General features: G+C 57.6%; 1 protein-coding gene across 1 annotated transcript in view; it reads right to left on the reverse strand.

Annotated features, from left to right (window-relative positions):
- Window positions 1-3,627: 3,627 nt before the first annotated feature.
- LOC142922791 (uncharacterized) overlaps window positions 3,628-19,901 on the reverse strand; it is a 65,565-nt gene continuing 49,291 nt past the window's right edge. Inside the window, exons 2-3 of the mRNA XM_076063729.1 lie at window positions 13,287-13,539; window positions 3,628-4,243 (exon numbers count right to left, since the gene is read on the reverse strand). Of these exons, the coding sequence (XP_075919844.1) occupies window positions 3,628-4,243; window positions 13,287-13,539 (869 nt within the window). The remainder of the gene's footprint in view (window positions 4,244-13,286; window positions 13,540-19,901) is intronic.

Genomic DNA, 19,901 nt, shown 5'->3' on the forward strand with positions numbered 1-19,901 from the left:
AGCCTGTTAGAGGCTACACGGGGGATCTTTGTCTGTGTCTGTATGTGTGGTGCTAGCTAACAGCACTTGCCCCCACAAGTCTGTTAGAGGCTACACGGGGGATCTTTGTCTGTGTCTGTGTGTGAGCTGCTCGCTAACAGCACTTGCCCCCACAAGTCTGTTAGAGACTACACGGGGGATCTTTGTCTCTGTCTGTGTGTGAGCTGCTCGCTAACAGCACTTGCCCCTACAGTCTGTTGCAGGCTACACGGGGGATCTTTGTCTTTGGTGTTGGCGGTGGTAATGATGGTGTTGGTGGTGGTGTGGGTATGTACTGTATGTTGAACTTCTTTCGCACCGTACGTAGACAAACCGCGCTGATGGGAGGTGGTAATGGTGGTGTTGGTCGTGGTAATGATGATGATGGTGGTGGTGTTGGTGGTGGTAATGATGATGATGGTGGTGGTGTTGGTGGTGGTAATGATGATGATGGTGGTGGTGTTGGTGGTGGTGGTAATGATGATGATGGTAATGGTGGTGTTGATGGTGGTGGTGGTGGTGGTCGTGATGGTGGTGTGGGTATGTATGTACAGTTACGTTGAACTTCATTCGCACCGTACCTAGCCAAACCCTGCGCTCATCCTTTAGTACGAGGTGTTGGGTCAGGCTGGCTCCTGGGGTCAGACCGCAGGAGCTGATGGGTGGGTGGGTTGGTGAGTTGGTGGGTGGGTTGGTGGGTTGGTGGGTGGGTGAGTGGATGGGTGGATGAGTGGGTGAGTGGATGGGTGGGTGGGTGAGTGGATGGGTGAGTTGGTGGGCGGGTTGATGGGTGGGTGGGTTGGTGGGTTGGTGGGTCGGTGGGTGGGTTGGTGGGTGGGTGGCTGAGGGGTGGGTGGGTTGGGTTGCTGGGTGGGTAGGTGAGTGGGTTGGTGGGTGGGTTGGTGGGTGGGTAAGTGGATGGGTTGGGTTGGTGGGTTGGTGGGTTGGTGGGTTGGTGGGTAGGTGGGTGAGTGGATGGGTGGGTGAGTGGATAGGTGGGTGGGTTGGTGGGTTGATGGGTGGGTGGGTTGGTGAGTGGGTTTGTGGGTGAGTAGGTTGATAAGTGGGTAGGTGGGTGGGTTGATGAGTGGTGGGTGGGTGGACGGGGTGACTGGCTGACGGCTATACTTTTGGCACGAGACGATCAATCGGACGTTTCACGACGCACCCTTTTCCGGGTGCATTGCCTCGTCGCTGACGGATTCAGGCCTCCGGGATTCAATCATCCGGGGACGATTTGTACACGTGGTAGTAGCAGTTAGTATTCATAAGTATCAGGGTTTTGGCGACCAATGTTAATCCATGATAGAGGTGGGGCTTATTATTTGGGAGGGGGAGTGTGGGGGTCCTGGGTTAGTTACATTGGGTCGTTCAAACCTCCACCACCACCACCACCACCACAACAGACGACGTTCGGTTGTTGTTGTGGTTGTTGTTGTTGTGGTTGTTGTGGTTGTTGTTGTTGTGGTTGTTGTGGTTGTTGTTGTTGTTGTCGTTACGGGTCACGGCCTTGCACGCAACGCACGCCGGTTTAGACGCTTAAATATGCAACTGATCGGGGACCTTTGTGCCTTGGGTGACACAAACCGTTGATTGGCTGTGGTGGTGGTGGTGGAGGGTTTAACGACACAACATGAATCCAGTGTTTGTGTGCACGTCGGGGTGATCCTCGCCCCCCGACCACAACGAAACGTGAACCGCTCTGTGGATTAGAAGGGGGAGGGTTAAGGGGGCGGGCACATCACGGCATAATGCATCGATTTTCCGGGTGTATTTTTCCTTTCACCCACAGTTCACAACCGAGCCGTGCCGAGCCAGGCCAGGCCAGGGGCCAGGCCAGGCACGGCTCGGGTTGCTTCTTTTCTTCTTTCCCACTGGCATAACCGAGCCGTGCCGAGCCGAGCCAGGCCTGGCAAAGCCAGGGCGAGGCACGGCTCGGTTTGCTTTTTTTTCTCCACAGACACAACCGAGTCGTGCCGAGCCGAGCCGAGCTAAGCCAGGGCGAGGCACGGCTCGGGTTTGCTTTTTTGTTCTTTCCCACTGGCACAACCGAGCCGTGCCGAGCCGAGCCGAGCCAAGCCAGGGCTTTTTTTTTCCTTTCCCACTGCCACAACCGTGCCGTGCCGTGCCGACCGTCATCACACGCAAACGAGCGAGCGCGTGTCACTTGAATCCCACCCACCCCTCTCTCTCTCTACACCCCCCCTCCCCCCACCACCCCCATACCGTGCCAGGCAACCGTGCTGGCTCGGCTCGGGTACGCCAATGGAAAATAAAAATGACCCCCAATCACGAAAACGTGGGCTGGATTATACACAGTCGAGAATCCCGTGTCTGCTCCAACACCTCTCCCCCCCCAAAAAACGCCTTCTTTTTCTATATATATACGGTATAATGTATGTCCCACACACATATACATATATGCATATAGTGTGTACCTATATATGTACAGTATGTACACACTTCAGGGGCAAGTGCTGTTAGCGAGTAGCGGGCAGCACCTACGAAGGCTACCGGCACTGTGGCACACACAGAGGGGGTGGGTGGACAGCGGCATGCCCGGGTTTTCTCGTTTAATTGGAGGCCGATGAGTCGGTGATGTCTCCGTGTGTGCGTTTCCGTGTGTGTGTCTCCGTGTGTGTGTCTCCGTGTGCGTGTCTCCGTGTGTCTCCGTGTGTGTGTCTCCGTGTGTGTGTCTCCGTGTGTGTGTCTCCGTGTGTGTGTCTCCGTGTGTCTGCGTGTGTGTGTCTCCGTGTGTGTGTCTCCGTGTGTCTCCGTGTGCGTGTCTCCGTGTGTGTGTCTCCGTGTGTCTCCGTGTGTGTGTGTCTCCGTGTGTGTGTCTCCGTGTGTCTCCGTGTGTGTGTCTCCGTGTGCGTGTCTCCGTGTGCGTGTCTCCGTGTGTCTCCGTGTGTGTGTCTCCGTGTGCGTGTCTCCGTGTGCGTGTCTCCCTGTGCGCGTCTCCGTGTGTCTCCGTGTGTGTGTCTCCGTGTGTCTCCGTGTGTGTGTCTCTGTGTGTCTCCGTGTGCGTGTCTCCGTGTGCGTGTCTCCGTGTGTGTGTCTCCGTGTGTCTCCGTGTGCGTGTCTCCGTGTGCGTGTCTCCGTGTGCGTGTCTCCGTGTGTCTCCGTGTGTGTGTCTCCGTGTGTGTGTCTCCGTGTGTCTCCGTGTGCGTGTCTCCGTGTGCGTGTCTCCGTGTGCGCGTCTCCGTGTGTCTCCGTGTGTGCGTCTCCGTGTGTGTGTCTCCGTGTGTCTCCGTGTGCGTGTCTCCGTGTGTGCGTCTCCGTGTGTCTCCGTGTGCGTGTCTCTGTCTGCGTGTTAGGCGCCCGCTAACAGCACTTGCCCCAATATCCAGTAAGAGGCTATACGGGGGACCTTTATCTGTACATCGTTCGGGGGGGTCACGTGGGGGGGGGGGGGGGGGGTCACGTGGGGGAGGCCAGGGGGCTCTGCTCTCTTCCACTGCCCACCCCTCCCCCACCCACATCTCACCCCCAAAACCCCCTCCACCCTTCTCATTGTTCTCGGTAGAGTTCGACGTTTCGGACGCACTCCACCCACCCCCCCACCACCCACCCATCCCACCACCCCCCCCACCCCCCGGCAACCCCACTTCACCTCGGCTGTACGGACTGGACCAATACCGCTCCACTAACCGCTAGTCCACCACCACCACCACCTCCACCACCTCCACCACCACCACCACCACCCACCACTCCGAGCCCTCCAAGCCCACCGAGGCCCCCCAACAAGACGCGAGGTACCAGCGGCCTGTGCAAGGGCGGCTGCAGAGGAAGAGGTGGAGGAGGAGGTGGAGGAGGAGGAGGAGGAGGAGGTGGAGCAGGAGGTGGATGAGCCGACGACGATGATGACGAATTCGACACCTGCTGGGGTGCCGACACTACGCCCACGTGCGTGTGATGATGTGGATGGTGGTGGTGGTGGTGGTGGTTGGGGTGGTGAGGATGAGGGTGGTGTGGGTGGTGGTGGTGGTGGTGGTGGTGGTGCGGGTGGTGCGGGTGTTGCGGGTGGTGCGGGTGGTGGCTGGGTGGTGGTGCACCGCCTCTGTAGACGCACATGGCCGCTGCTGCGGTGGCCGGGTCTAGGCCGGGCATGAGGCCCGTGGGAGGGTAAAAGTAAGGCGAGGGGAAGATTCGCTGTAGGGCGGAGTAGTTGCCGGCCTCGGCGAGAAGTTCCAGGCCCACTGCGGTCTGACGCTTCCACTTGGTCCTGGGTAGTGGGGTGACATGGGGTGGGGGAGGGTGGGGTTGGTGGGTGAGTGGGTATGGTTGGTGGAGTGGGTGCGTGGGTGAGTGGGTTGGTTGGTGGGTTGGTGGGTGGGTGAGTGGGTTGGTGAGTGGGTTGGTTGGTGAAGTGGGTGCGTGGGTGAGTGGGTTGGTGAGTGGGTTGGTTGGTGAAGTGGGTGCGTGGGTGAGTGGGTTGGTTGGTGGGTTGGTGGGTGGATTGGTGCGTTAGTGGGTGCGTTAGTGGGTGGGTGAGTGCGTGGGTATGATGGGTGGGTGAGTGGGTTGGTGGGTGAGTGGGTATGGTTGGTGGAGTGGGTGCGTGGATGGGTGGGTTGGTTGGTGGGTTGGTGGGTGGATTGGTGCGTTAGTGGGTGGGTTAGTGGGTGGGTGAGTGCGTGGGTATGGTTGGTGGGTGAGTGGGTTGGTGAGTGGGTTGGTTGGTGGAGTGGGTGCGTGGGTGAGTGGGTTGGTTGGTGGGTTGGTGGGTGGATTGGTGCGTTAGTGGGTGCGTTAGTGGGTGGGTGAGTGCGTGGGTATGATGGGTGGGTGAGTGGGTTGGTGGGTGAGTGGGTATGGTTGGTGGAGTGGGTGCGTGGATGGGTGGGTTGGTTGGTGGGTTGGTGGGTGGATTGGTGCGTTAGTGGGTGGGTTAGTGGGTGGGTGAGTGCGTGGGTATGGTTGGTGGGTGAGTGGGTTGGTGAGTGGGTTGGTTGGTGGAGTGGGTGCGTGGGTGAGTGGGTTGGTTGGTGGGTTGGTGGGTGGATTGGTGCGTTAGTGGGTGCGTTAGTGGGTGGGTGAGTGCGTGGGTATGATGGGTGGGTGAGTGGGTTGGTGGGTGAGTGGGTATGGTTGGTGGAGTGGGTGCGTGGGTGAGTGGGTTGGTTGGTGGGTTGGTGGGTGGATTGGTGCGTTAGTGGGTGGGTTAGTGGGTGGGTGAGTGCGTGGGTATGGTTGGTGGGTGAGTGGGTTGGTGAGTGGGTTGGTTGGTGGAGTGGGTGCGTGGGTGAGTGGGTTGGTTGGTGGGTTGGTGGGTGGATTGGTGCGTTAGTGGGTGGGTTAGTGGGTGGGTGAGTGCGTGGGTATGGTTGGTGGGTGAGTGGGTTGGTGAGTGGGTTGGTTGGTGGAGTGGGTGCGTGGGTGAGTGGGTTGGTTGGTGGGTGGATTGGTGCGTTATTGGGTGGGTTAGTGGGTGGGTGCGTGCGTGGGTTGGTGGGTGGGTGAGTGATTTGGTGGGTGAGTGGGTATGGTTGGTGGAGTGGGTGCGTGGGTGAGTGGGTTGGTGGGTTGGTGGGTGGATTGGTGCGTTAGTGGGTGGGTGAGTCCGTGGGTATGGTTGGTGGGTGAGTGGGTTGGTTGGTGGAGTGGGTGCGTGGGTGAGTGGGTTGGTTGGTGGGTTGGTGGGTGGATTGGTGCGTTAGTGGGTGGGTTAGTGGGTGGGTGAGTGCGTGGGCATGGTGGGTGGGTGAGTGGGTTGGTGGGTGAGTGGGTATGGTTGGTGGAGTGGGTGCGTGGGTGAGTGGGTTGGTTGGTGGGTTGGTGGGTGGATTGGTGCGTTAGTGGGTGGGTTAGTGGGTGGGTGAGTGCGTGGGTATGGTTGGTGGGTGAGTGGGTTGGTGAGTGGGTTGGTTGGTGGAGTGGGTGCGTGGGTGAGTGGGTTGGTTGGTGGGTGGATTGGTGCGTTGTTGGGTGGGTTAGTGGGTGGGTGAGTGCGTGGGTTGGTGGGTGAGTGGGTATGGTTGGTGGAGTGGGTGCGTGGGTGAGTGGGTTAGTTGGTGGGTTGGTGGGTGTTTTGGTGCGTTAGTGGGTGGGTTAGTGGGTGGGTGAGTCCGTGGGTATGGTTGGCGGGTGAGTGGATTGGTTGGTGGAGTGGGTGCGTGGGTGAGTGGGTTGGTTGGTGGGTTGGTGGGTGGATTGGTGCGTTACTGGGTGGGTTAGTGGGTAGGTGGATGCGTGGGTTGGTGGGTGAGTGGGTTGGTTGGTGGAGTGGGTGCGTGGGTGAGTGGGTTGGTTGGTGGGTTGGTGGGTGGATTGGTGCGTTAGTGGGTGGGTTAGTGGGTGGGTGGGTGCGTGCGTGGGTTGGTGGGTGGGTGAGTGGGTTGGTGGGTGAGTGGGTATGGTTGGTGGAGTGGGTGCGTGGGTGAGTGGGTTGGTTGGTGGGTTGGTGGGTGGATTGGTGCTTTAGTGGGTGGGTTAGTGGGTAGGTGGATGCGTGGGTATGGTTGGTGGGTGAGTGGGTTGGTGGGTGAGTGGGTTGGTGGGTGGGTTGGTGGGTCGATTAGTGGGTTAGTGGGTGGGTTAGTTGGTGGGTGGGTGCGTGGATTAGTTGAAGGGTGGGTGCGTGGGTATGGTTGGTGGGTGAGTGGGTTGGTGGGTGAGTGGGTTGGTGGGTGGAGTGGGTGCGTGGGTGAGTGGGTTGGTGGGTGGGTTGGTGGGTGGATTAGTGGGTTAGTGGGTGGGTTAGTTGGTGGGTGGGTGCGTGGATTAGTTGAAGGGTGGGTGCGTGGGTATGGTTGGTTGGTGGGTGAGTGGGTTGGTGGGTGAGTGGGTTGGTGGGTGGAGTGGGTGCGTGGGTGAGTGGGTTGGTGGGTGGGTTGGTGGGTGGATTAGTGGGTTAGTGGGTGGGTTAGTTGGTGGGTGGGTGCGTGGATTAGTTGATGGGTGGGTGCGTGGGTATGGTTGGTTGGTGGGTGAGTGGGTTGGTGGGTGAGTGGGTTGGTGGGTGGAGTGGGTGCGTGGGTGAGTGGGTGGATTGGTGGGTTAGTTGGTGGGTGGGTGCGTGGGTATGGTTGGTGGGTGAGTGGGTTGGTGGGTGAGTGGGTTGGTTGGTGTAGTGGGTGCGTGGGTGAGTGGGTTGGTTGGTGGGTTGGTGGGTGGATTGGTGCGTTAGTGGTTGGGTTAGTGGGTGGGTGAGTGCGTGGGTTGGTGGGTGGGTGAATGGGTTAGTGGGTGAGTGGGTGGGTTGGTGGGTGGATTGGTGGGTTAGTGAGTGGGTTAGTTGGTGGGTGGGTGCGTGGGTAAGTTGGTGAGTGGGTGCATGGGTATGGTTGGTTGGTGAGTGGGTGGGTGAGTGGTGTGTGAGTGGGTTGGTGGGTGAGTGGGTTGGTTGGTGAGTGGATGGGTATGTGAGTGGGTGAGTGAGTGAGTGGTATGGCAGTGGGTGAGTGGTATGTGAATGGGTTGGTGGGTGGGTTGGTGGGTGAGTGGGTTGGTGGGTGGGTTAGTGGGTGAGTGGTATGGCAGTGGGTGAGTGGTATGTGAGTGGGTTGGTGGGTGGGTTGGTGGGTGAGTGGGTTGGTGGGTGGGTTAGTGGGTGAGTGTTTTGGTGGGTGAGTGGTATGTGAGTGGGTTGGTGGGTGGGTTGGTGGGTGAGTTGGTTGGTGGGTGGGTTAGTGGGTGAGTGTTTTGGTGGGTGAGTGGTATGTGAGTGGGTTGGTGGGTGGGTTGGTGGGTGAGTGGGTTGGTGGGTGGGTTAGTGGGTGAGTGTTTTGGTGGGTGAGTGGTATGTGAGTGGGTTGGTGGGTGGGTTGGTGGGTGAGTGGGTTGGTGGGTGGGTTGGTGGGTGAGTGTTTTGGTGGGTGAGTGGTATGTGAGTGGGTTGGTGGGTGGGTTGGTGGGTGACTGGTATGTGCGTGGGTGCGCGAACAGTAGCACTGAAGGCAGCACCGGCCGCCTTTGTCTCCCCCAGGTCGACTCAGCCTCAAATGAGTATCTGGTGCTGTGTGTGTAGTAAACATCGCCACTGGAGAGACAAAGGCGGCCAGGCGTGGTGCTGGCCACCCACCCCCTCGTGTGCCGTGCCGGCCTACAGCACTTGCCCCAACAGTCTGTTAGAGGCTACAGGGGGGATCTTTGTCTTTGGTGGTCGCTGTGAGTGTGGAATCGAACTGGGGTCGTGGGCGGGTTCCTAGTCGGAGCGCAGTGCGGTTACGCTAACCGCTGCACCACCGCTCCCCATTAGACACACCCCCTCCCCGCACGTCACTGCTTCCCCCTGTGACGTCAGTAGGGGAGGGGCTCGAAAGGGATCTCAACAACACGGGCGGCGAGGGACGTGGGGAGGGGGAGTGGGGGGTGTAGGGGAGGGCAAAGGAGGAATCTGTGGGTCTCTGTGTGGTGAGTCTATGGGTTTCTGTGTGGTGAGTCTGTGGGTTTCTGTGTGGTGAGTCTGTGAGTCTCTGTATGGTGAGTCTGTGGGTCTCTGTGTGGTGAGTATGTGGGTCTCTGTGTGGTGAGTTTTTGGGTCTCTGTGTGGTGAGTCTGTGGGTCTCTGAGTGATGAGTCTATGGGTCTCTGTGTGGTGAGTCTGTGGGTCTCTTTGTGGTGAGTCTGTGGGTCTCTGTGTGGTGAGTCTGTGGGTCTCTGTGTGGTGAGTCTGTGGGTCTCTGTGTGGTGAGTCTATGGGTCTCTGAGTGATGAGTCTATGGATCTCTGAGTGGTGAGTCTGTGGGTCTCTGTGTGGTGAGTCTGTGGGTCTCTGTGTGGTGAGTCTGTGGGTCTCTGTGTGGTGAGTCTGTGGGTCTCTGTGTGGTCAGTCTATGGGTCTCTGTGTGGTGAGTCTATGGGTCTCTGAGTGATGAGTCTATGGGTCTCTGAGTGGTGAGTCTGTGGGTCTCTGTGTGATGAGTCTGTGGGTCTCTGTGTGGTGAGTCTGTGGGTCTCTGTGTGATGAGTCTATGGGTCTCTGAGTGGTGAGTCTGTGGGTCTCTGTGTGATGAGTCTGTGGGTCTCTGAGTGATGAGTTTATGGGTCTCTGAGTGGTGAGTCTGTGGGTCTCTGTGTGGTGAGTCTATGGGTCTCTGTGTGGTGAGTCTATGGGTCTCTGTGTGGTGAGTCTATGGGTCTCTGTGTGGTGAGTCTATGGGTCTCTGAGTGATGAGTCTATGGGTCTCTGAGTGGTGAGTCTGTGGGTCTCTGTGTGGTGAGTCTGTGGGTCTCTGTGTGGTGAGTCTATGGGTCTCTGTGTGATGAGTCTGTGGGTCTCTGTGTGGTGAGTCTGTGGGTCTCTGTGTGGTGACTCTGTGGGTCTCTGTGTGGTGAGTCTGTGGGTCTCTGTGTGATGAGTCTATGGGTCTCTGTGTGATGAGTCTATGGGTCTCTGTGTGGTGAGTCTATGGGTCTCTGTATGGTGAGTCTATGGGTCTCTGTGTGGTGAGTCTATGGGTCTCTGAGTGATGAGTCTATGGGTCTCTGAGTGGTGAGTCTGTGGGTCTCTGTGTGGTGAGTCTGTGGGTCTCTGTGTGGTGAGTCTATGGGTCTCTGTGTGATGAGTCTGTGGGTCTCTGTGTGGTGAGTCTGTGGGTCTCTGTGTGGTGACTCTGTGGGTCTCTGTGTGGTGAGTCTGTGGGTCTCTGTGTGATGAGTCTATGGGTCTCTGTGTGATGAGTCTATGGGTCTCTGTGTGGTGAGTCTATGGGTCTCTGTGTGGTGAGTCTATGGGTCTCTGTGTGATGAGTCTATGGGTCTCTGTGTGATGAGTCTATGGGTCTCTGTGTGATGAGTCTACGGGTCTCTGTGTCGTAATGTGTTTGTTGAACACCACCACCAAACAAGACAAAGATTCCCCGTGTAGCCTTAACAGACTGTACGGGCAAGTGCTGTTAGCGAGCGCCTATGAAGACCGGCAAGGCACACGCGGGGGTGGGTGGCCAGCACCTCGCCCGGCCGCCTTTGTCTCCCCAGTGGCGATATTTACTACACAGCGCACCAGGCAACTCATTTGAGGCTGAGTCGACCTAGGGGAGGCCCAGGCACTGGATTGAGATAATCGCTGTCACTGGGTGGTGGTGTTGGTGGCCGTGAGCGGGAATCGAACTCGGGTCGTGCCAGATTCGTAGCGCAGCGTAGCGCTAACCCGCTGCACAACCAACATCACCACCACTACCACAACCAACAACAACAACCACCACAACCAACAACCACCAACAACAACAACAACCACCACAACCAGCCAACACCATTAACTAACAACCACCCACCTCACCACACCTCACCCTCACCACCCTCACCACCACCACGTGGGTTCCTCACCTGCGATTCAGGTACCAGGTGCTCACCTGCGTGTCGGTGAGGTTGAGTGTTGTGGCTAGTTCCACGTGATCCTGCAACTATCTCACCAGCCCACCTCACCACCACCTCACCCACGCCTCACCCACCACCTCATCCACACCTCACCACACACCTAACCCACACCTCACCCACGCCTCACCCACACCTCAGCACACCTCACCACACCTCATCCACACCTCACCACACCTCACCCACACCTCACCACCACCTCACCACACCTCACCACACCTCATCCACACCTCACCCACACCTCACCACACCTAACCCACACCTCACCACACCTCACCACAGCTCACCCACACCTCACCACCACCTTACCACACCTCACCCACACCTCACCACCACCTCACCCACACCTCACCACACCTCACCACCACCTTACCCACGCCTCACCCACACCTCACCACACCTCACCACACCTCACCACCACCTTACCCACACCTCACCACTACCTCACCACCACCTCACCACACCTCACCCACACCTCATCCACCACCTTACCCACACCTCACCACACACCTCACCACACCTCACCACACCTCACCACCACCACCACGTGGGTTCCTCACCTGCGATTCTGGTACCAGGTCTTCACCTGCGTGTCGGTGAGGTTGAGTGTTGTGGCTAGTTCCACGTGATCCTGCAACTATCTCACCACACCACTTCACCACACACCTCACCACACACCTCACCCACACCTCACCACACACCTCACCCACACCTCACCCACACCTCACCACCACCACCACCACGTGGGTTCCTCACCTGCGATTCTGGTACCAGGTCTTCACCTGCGTGTCGGTGAGGTTGAGCGACGCGGCTAGCTCCATGCGGTCCTGCACCTATCTCACCACCCCACCTCACCACACACCTCACCACACACCTCACCACACACCTCACCCACACCTCACCAGCACCACCACGTGGGTTCCTCACCTGCGATTCTGGTACCAGGTCTTCACCTGCGTGTCGGTGAGGTTGAGCGACGCGGCGAGCTCCATGCGGTCCTGCACCTATCTCACCACCCCACCTCACCACACACCTCACCACACACCTCACCCACACCTCACCCACACCTCACCACCACACTCACCACCACCACGTGGGTTCCTCACCTGCGATTCTGGTACCAGGTCTTCACCTGCGTGTCGGTGAGGTTGAGCGAGGCGGCGAGCTCCATGCGGTCCTGCACCTATCTCACCACCCCACCTCACCACACACCTCACCACACACCTCACCACACACCTCACCCACACCTCACCCACACCTCACCACACCTCACCCACACTTCACCACCACCACGTGGGTTCCTCACCTGCGATTCTGGTACCAGGTCTTCACCTGCGTGTCGGTGAGGTTGAGCGAGGCGGCGAGCTCCATGCGGTCCTGCACCTATCTCACCACCCCACCTCACCACACACCTCACCCACACACCTCACCCACACCTCACCACACACCTCACCACACACCTCACCCACACCTCACCACCACACTCACCACCACCACGTGGGTTCCTCACCTGCGATTCTGGTACCAGGTCTTCACCTGCGTGTCGGTGAGGTTGAGCGAGGCGGCGAGCTCCATGCGGTCCTGCACCTATCTCACCACCCCACCTCACCACACACCTCACCCACACACCTCACCCACACCTCACCACACACCTCACCACACACCTCACCCACACCTCACCACCACACTCACCACCACCACGTGGGTTCCTCACCTGCGATTCTGGTACCAGGTCTTCACCTGCGTGTCGGTGAGGTTGAGCGACGCGGCGAGCTCCACGTGGTCCTTCAACTATCTCACCACCCCACCTCACCCACACCTCACCACACACCTCACCACACACCTCACCACACCTCACCACACTCACCACCACCACGTGGGTTCCTCACCTGCGATTCTGGTACCAGGTCTTCACCTGCGTGTCGGTGAGGTTGAGCGACGTGGCTAGTTCCACGTGATCCTGCAACTATCTCACCACACCACTTCACCCACACCTCACCCACACCTCACCCACACCTCACCACCACCACCACCACGTGGGTTCCTCACCTGCGATTCTGGTACCAGGTCTTCACCTGCGTGTCGGTGAGGTTGAGCGAGGCGGCGAGCTCCATGCGGTCCTGCACCTATCTCACCACCCCACCTCACCACACACCTCACCACACACCTCACCCACGCCTCACCCACACCTCACCACACCTCACCCACACCTCACCACCACCACCACGTGGGTTCCTCACCTGCGATTCTGGTACCAGGTCTTCACCTGCGTGTCGGTGAGGTTGAGCGACGCGGCGAGCTCCATGCGGTCCTGCACCTATCTCACCACCCCACCTCACCACACACCTCACCACACACCTCACCACACACCTCACCCACACCTCACCACACACCTCACCCACACCTCACCACCACACTCACCACCACCACGTGGGTTCCTCACCTGCGATTCTGGTACCAGGTCTTCACCTGCGTGTCGGTGAGGTTGAGCGAGGCGGCGAGCTCCATGCGGTCCTGCACCTATCTCACCACCCCACCTCACCACACACCTCACCACACACCTCACCACACACCTCACCCACACCTCACCACCACACTCACCACCACCACGTGGGTTCCTCACCTGCGATTCTGGTACCAGGTCTTCACCTGCGTGTCGGTGAGGTTGAGCGAGGCGGCGAGCTCCACGCGGTCCTGCACCTATCTCACCACCCCACCTCACCACACACCTCACCACACACCTCACCCACACCTCACCACCACACTCACCACCACCACGTGGGTTCCTCACCTGCGATTCTGGTACCAGGTCTTCACCTGCGTGTCGGTGAGGTTGAGCGAGGCGGCGAGCTCCATGCGGTCCTGCACCTATCTCACCACCCCACCTCACCCACACACCTCACCCACACCTCACCACCACACTCACCAGCACCACCACGTGGGTTCCTCACCTGCGATTCTGGTACCAGGTCTTCACCTGCGTGTCGGTGAGGTTGAGCGAGGCGGCGAGCTCCATGCGGTCCTGCACGCTCAGGTACTTCTGGCGCTCGAAGGACCTCTCGAGCTGAGTGAGCTGGTGGTCCGTGAAGGCCGTCCGGGCCTTCCTCGGCTTCTTGGCGCGCTGAGACGCCGACGAGGCCGTGGTCGGCGTGGGACTCTCGCGAGAGCTGCTCGAGATCTCGCGCTCCGCATCTTCTTTGGTGCCTGAGTTGCGTGGTGGTGGTGGTGGTGATTGGGTGGTGGTGGTGGTGGTGGTTGTGTAGTGGCGGTGATTGGGTGGTGGTGGTTGGGTGATGGTGGTGGTGGTTGTTGTGGTGGTGGTGATTGGGTGGTGGTGGTGGTTGGGTGATGGTGGTGGTGATTGTGTGGTGGTGGTGGTGATTGGGTGGTGGTGGTTGGGTGATGGTGGTGGTGGTGTTTAGAGAGTTGTGTGGTGGTGGTGGTGGTGGTTGGGTGGTGGTGGGTTGTGTAAGGGGGGAGTGTGGTGGGAGGGTGGGGGAGCGGTGGCACAGTGGTTAACACACTCACCCCACTCAACAAACCCAATCACTCAGTCTCCCACCCACCCGACTCAACCCTCCTTCCCCCCTCCTCCCCCCAATCCCCCACTCCTCCCCCCCCCCTCCTCCCCCCATACCTCACCCCTCCCCCCACCCCCCCTCCTCCCCCCCACCCCCCCTCATCCCCCCATCCCCCCTCATCCCCCCCATACCCCCTCCTCCCCCCCACCCCCCACTCCTCCCCCCCCCTCCTCCCCCCAATCCCCCACTCCTCCCCCCCTCCTCCCCCCATACCTCACCCCTCCCCCCACCCCCCCTCCTCCCCCCACCCCCCTCATCCCCACATCCCCCCTCATCCCCCCCATACCCCCTCCTCCCCCCCATCCCCCACTCCCCCCCCCGTCCTCCCCTCCTCCCCCCATCCCCCACTCCTCCCCCCTCCTCCCCTCCATTCCCCACTCCCCCCCCCATCCTCCCCTCCCTCCCCCCATCCCCCACTCCTCCCCCCACCCCCCACTCCTCCTCCCCCTCATCCCCCCTCCTCCCCCCCATCTCCCACTACTCTCCCCATCCCCCACTTTTCCCCCCTCCTCCCCCCCATCCTCCCCCCCCCCCGACGATGCCTGCTGCTGCTGTATATTTGGAGTCTGCGTGTCTCTCTCTCATCATCATCATCACGGTGGCTAGGAGATGTTAACTACCTCGCCTGGTACGCAGGAGGTCGTGGGTTCGATCCCGACCCTGACGATGCCTGCTGCTGCTGCTGTAGATTTGGAGTCTGCGTCTCTCTCTCATCATCATCATCACGGTGGCTAGGAGATGATGGTGACGATGGTGACGATGGTGGTGACGATGATGGTGACGATGGTGGTGATGATGATGGTGACGATGATTGTGACGATGATGGTGATTATGGTGATGATGATGGTGATGACGATGATTGTGACGATGATTGTGACGATGGTTGTGACGATGATGGTGACGATGATTGTGACGATGGTGGTGACGATGGTGGTGACGATGATGGTGACGATGGTGGTGACGATGGTGATGATGATGATGGTGACGATGATGGTGACGATGATGGAGACGATGATTGTGACGATGGTGGTGACGATGGTGGTGATGAGCAGCTCAGTGGTGACGGCTCCTTAACTGTTCTTTCGGTGAAGTCACGTAGATGGGGAATTTATAGCGCACGACGTTTCGAGGACCTCACCTGAAGACGGTCGCTTGCGTTGCGGTCGAAACGTCGTGAACTATTGACTTTCTACCCACGTGATGACTTTCCCGACAGAATCAGAGAGCCTGGATTGCTGCCGTCACGGCAGCTTCACATCAAGTTTAGTTTCAGATGGGGGTCACTGAATGTCCTCATCATCATCCTGCTGCTGATGCTGCTGCTGCTGCAAGACCACAGGATCGAGACACTTGCCCCAATGGTCTGTTGGAGGCTACCCCGGGGGTAGTGGACACCTTTGTCTGTGCGTGCGCGCGGAACTCCACCAACACCACCACCACCATCCAATCACTACCAGCCACCACCCACCCACACAGCATCACCACCGACACCACCAGCGACACCACCACCCACCACCAGCCACCACCACCGACACCACCACCCACCCACCTTCCGACACCACCACCGCCACCACCACCAACACCATCACCACCGACAGCACCACCCACCCACCACCCACCCACCCACCATACACCACCACCCACCCACCATCCGCCACCACCACCACCAGCCACTCAATCACCACCGACAACACCACCCATCCACAACCCACCCACCAGCCATACAAAAGACAAACATCCCCCGTGTAGCCTCTAACAGGCTGTAGGGGCAAGTGCTGTTAGCGAGTAGCAGCACCCTATGAAAGCTACCGGCACTGTGGCACACACAGAGGGGGTGGGTGGCCAGGACAACCACGCCCGGCCGCCTTTGTCTCTCCCCCAGTGGCGATGTTTACTACACACCGCAACACCAGCTACTCATTTGAGGCTGAGTCGACCTATGAGATGCTCAGAACCGGTTCAGATAATCGTCACCGGCGGCGTTGGCCGTGAGCGGGAATCGAACCCGGGTCGCCGGGTTCGTAGCGCAGCGTAGCGCTAAGTGACACACACACAAACACACGTACACACAAACACAGTGACACGTTACATGTACCAGGCTATGTGCAGAAGGAGGTCACGGGCAGACCCAGCAGGTGCCATGGGTTGACTGCTGTGCCAGGCTAGGTGCAGGAGGAGGTCACGGGACAGACCCTGCAGGTGCCGTGGGTTAACTACTGTGCCAGGCTAGGTGCAGGAGGAGGTCACGGCACAGACCCTGCAGGTGCCACGGGTTGACTGACTGAGATGACTGGCTGATGCACCACCTGTGCCCCCTACTGTGCCAACTCGCTGCGTTTTACCCGCCCGGCGCTCCGCTCGTTGTTGTGAGCGTCGCTCCTCCGCCCTCCGTTGCTGTTGGAGGGCGACTGCCTCCAACCGCCCAGTAGCCTCACAGTGCACCTAGCCTGGCACTGCCCTGTAGCGTCCTTCACGAGCCTCCTCCACAGAGGGCGATCTTGACACCACTGGTACGGGTCAAACGGCAAGTCCACTCAGCTCCACGTCCTCCTGCACCACATCACTCCATCTCTTCTCTAGCCCGTGCCACGCCCGGTCCAGCCCCCTCGATCTGGCCGAACAAAAGCTGTTTCGGGCATGCGGTGGCTGGGCATGCGGGCTACATGACCCAGCCATCGCAGCCTTGCCTGCCGGAGGAGCTCACCGATGGGACTTTGTCCAGATCTTTCAAGGATTGTGAGCTCCTCACACAATCCAGCCTGGTTAAACCCAGTATGGATCGTAGCCAGGCCAGCCTAAATGTTTCTAACCTGCGAAGATGTTCCATTAGGGGGTCAACGTTTCGCAAGCGTAGACCAGGGAGGGAATGACCGTGGCCGGGAAGACCCGAAACTTCGTGCGGAGCGACAGACCAGGTAGTTTCCACACAGCGTTACGCAACCGATGAAAAGATATTGCCGCTCGACTGATTCGGAGTGAGACCTCTGTTGTCAAACCTGAGCCGGTCATGAGCACACTGCCCAGGTATGGGAAACTCTCCACTCTCTCCACAACTGCTCCATCACCAATTGTGAGTTGTGGCGGTGGAGTGTCCGATGGTACAAAATACCCAGGCAGGTGCTTAGTTTTGGTGGGGCTGATGGTAAGGCCCCACCTCTTGGTGGCACGCTCCAGTCTCAGCAGCAGCGTCTCCAACTCCTCCTCTGAATGAGCAGCAATTACCAAATCATCGGCATACATAACGTGGTTGAGCAATAGGGAGCCATCCCTTGACCGCACCCGGGCGGGCATCGATCAGCCTCCCATTGTTTCTGTACCATATGGAAATTCCTCCGGTACAGCCATGGAAATCTTCTCGAACTGCGCGGTCGAACACACTGCACTACTATAGACAAGTGTTGTACTAGTATGCTGCACTATACACTACACTCACATGCTGCACTATACACTACACTATACACTACGCTATACACTACACTCACACACTGCACTACTATACACTACACTCACACACTGCACTACTATACACTATACTCTACACTACACTCACACACTACACTATACACTACACTATACACTACTATATACAGAATACACTACACTATACACTACACTATACACTACACTACACACTACACTACACACTACACTATACACTACACTACACACTACACTACACACTACACTATACACTACACTACACACTACACTATACACTACACTATACACTACACTATACACTATTATACACTACACTATACACTACACACTACATTATACACTACACTATACACTACACTACACACTATACTACACACTACACTATACACTGCTATACACTATACTATACACTACACACTACACTACACTATACACTACACTACACACTACACTATACAGTACACTAAACACTACACTAGACACTACACTATACACTACACTATACACTACTATACAGAATATACTACACTATACACTACACACTACACTATACACTACACTACACACTACACTACACACTACACTATACACTACTATACACTACACTATACACTACTTTACACTACACTACACACTACACTACACACTTCACTATACACTACTATACACTACACTATACACTACTATACACTACACTACACACTACACACTTCACTATACACTACTATACACTACACTATACACTACTATACACTACACTACACACTACACTACACACTAGTGCCGTACTAGTGACGAATTGGCCACGTTCTGTCTCACGCGACAACCCTCACCGGTTGCCTGTGTTGTTGGGTGGTGGCGGGTTCTAACGACACAACACTTATACTGTTACGTGATCTAAGCCACGCCCCGACAAATGAATCCCTCTATCACGAACTCCCAACGCACTTAGGAACCACAGGGGAAGGGGGGGGGGGGGTTGTTAGGGGGAGGGGCAGCCTGCCCGACACATCACGTGACGCTCACGTCACGCGCGACTCGCTCGACAAAAGGAGCCGTCCAGAAATGACGTCACGCGAATTTCTGGACGATTTTTGACCCCTCCCTCCCCCCCCCTCAAATATGACGTCACAAAGCTCTGCCCCCTCCTCCCACCCCCCTCAAATATGACGTCACAAAGCTCTGCCCCCTACCCCCCCCCCCCTCCATTCAAAAATAATAAAACGTGCTTCAAATCGCTTTAAACTATTGTCATTGTAGCAGCGTATTTAACGTGGCGCTGTACGCTTATTATTATTAAAAAATATATATCTTTTTCGATTTAAAGCTTTCGTGACTGCAGGGATTCATATCCTTGGTTCTTTCGGTAAAGTCACCACCACGTAGATAGGGAAACAATAAAAATAATAACAAAAATAAAAGATAATTTTAAAAAAATTAAAATTCTTCATTGAAGCGCTGTTCCTTCCACCTGAAGAAGGCTAACTTTGGTTGTGGCCGAAACGTCGCGAGAATTTTATATATTTTTTTCATTACGTTTCACTTTTATTATTTTATTTCCATCCCACGTGACTTCACCGAATAAACCAAGGAGGTTTTAAAAAGAAAAGTCTATTTGATTAAGCAGAACGTGTTGTCTTTATTTACTTAAAGTTGCGCATTCTGATGTGACGTCACATTTCTCAACCCCCCCCCCCCCCCGTCACAAATGTCTGACCCACCCACCCCCACCCTAGGTGCGTGACGTCATATATGGACGACCCCCAAAGGGCGAATCGACCCAAGGGTGAGCGCTGCGAGATGATCGCCCACCTCGTGACAGCGAGCTTCGAGATTCGGCGTCGTCGGCGGCGGCGCTAACCGCTGCGCCACCGCTCCCCAGCGCGTTTGTGCGCGCGCACGCAAAAGGCAAAGATCCCCCGTGCAGCCTCTGACGGACTGTCGGGGCAAGTGCTGTGAGCAGCGATTCGCACCACCACCACCATCACCACCACCATCACTACCACCACCACCACCATCACCACCACCATCACTACCACCACCATCACCACCATCACTACCACCACCACCACCACCATCACTACCACCATCACTACCACCACCATCACCACCATCACTACCATCACCACCACCACCATCACCATCACCACCACCACCACCCCCATCACTACCATCACCACCACCACCGCCACCCCCATCACTACCACCACCACCACCATCACTACCACCACCATCACTACCACCACCACTATCACCACCACCACCATCACCACCACCACCACCATCACCACCACCATCACTACCACCACCACCATCACTACCATCACCACCAACACTACCACCATCACCACCATCACTACCACCACCACCATCACCACCACCACTACCACCACGACCATCACCACCATCACTACCATCACCACCACCACCACCACCATCACCACCACCACCACCACCACCCCCATCACTACCATCACCACCACCACCGCCACCCCCATCACTACCACCACCACCATCACTACCACCACCACCACCACCATCACT

This window comes from Petromyzon marinus, unplaced genomic scaffold, assembly GCF_048934315.1.
Source record: "Petromyzon marinus isolate PM22_M1 ecotype Great Lakes invasive population unplaced genomic scaffold, UKy_Petmar_22M1.pri1.0 PM_Scaffold_173, whole genome shotgun sequence".
NCBI lineage: Eukaryota > Metazoa > Chordata > Hyperoartia > Petromyzontiformes > Petromyzontidae > Petromyzon > Petromyzon marinus.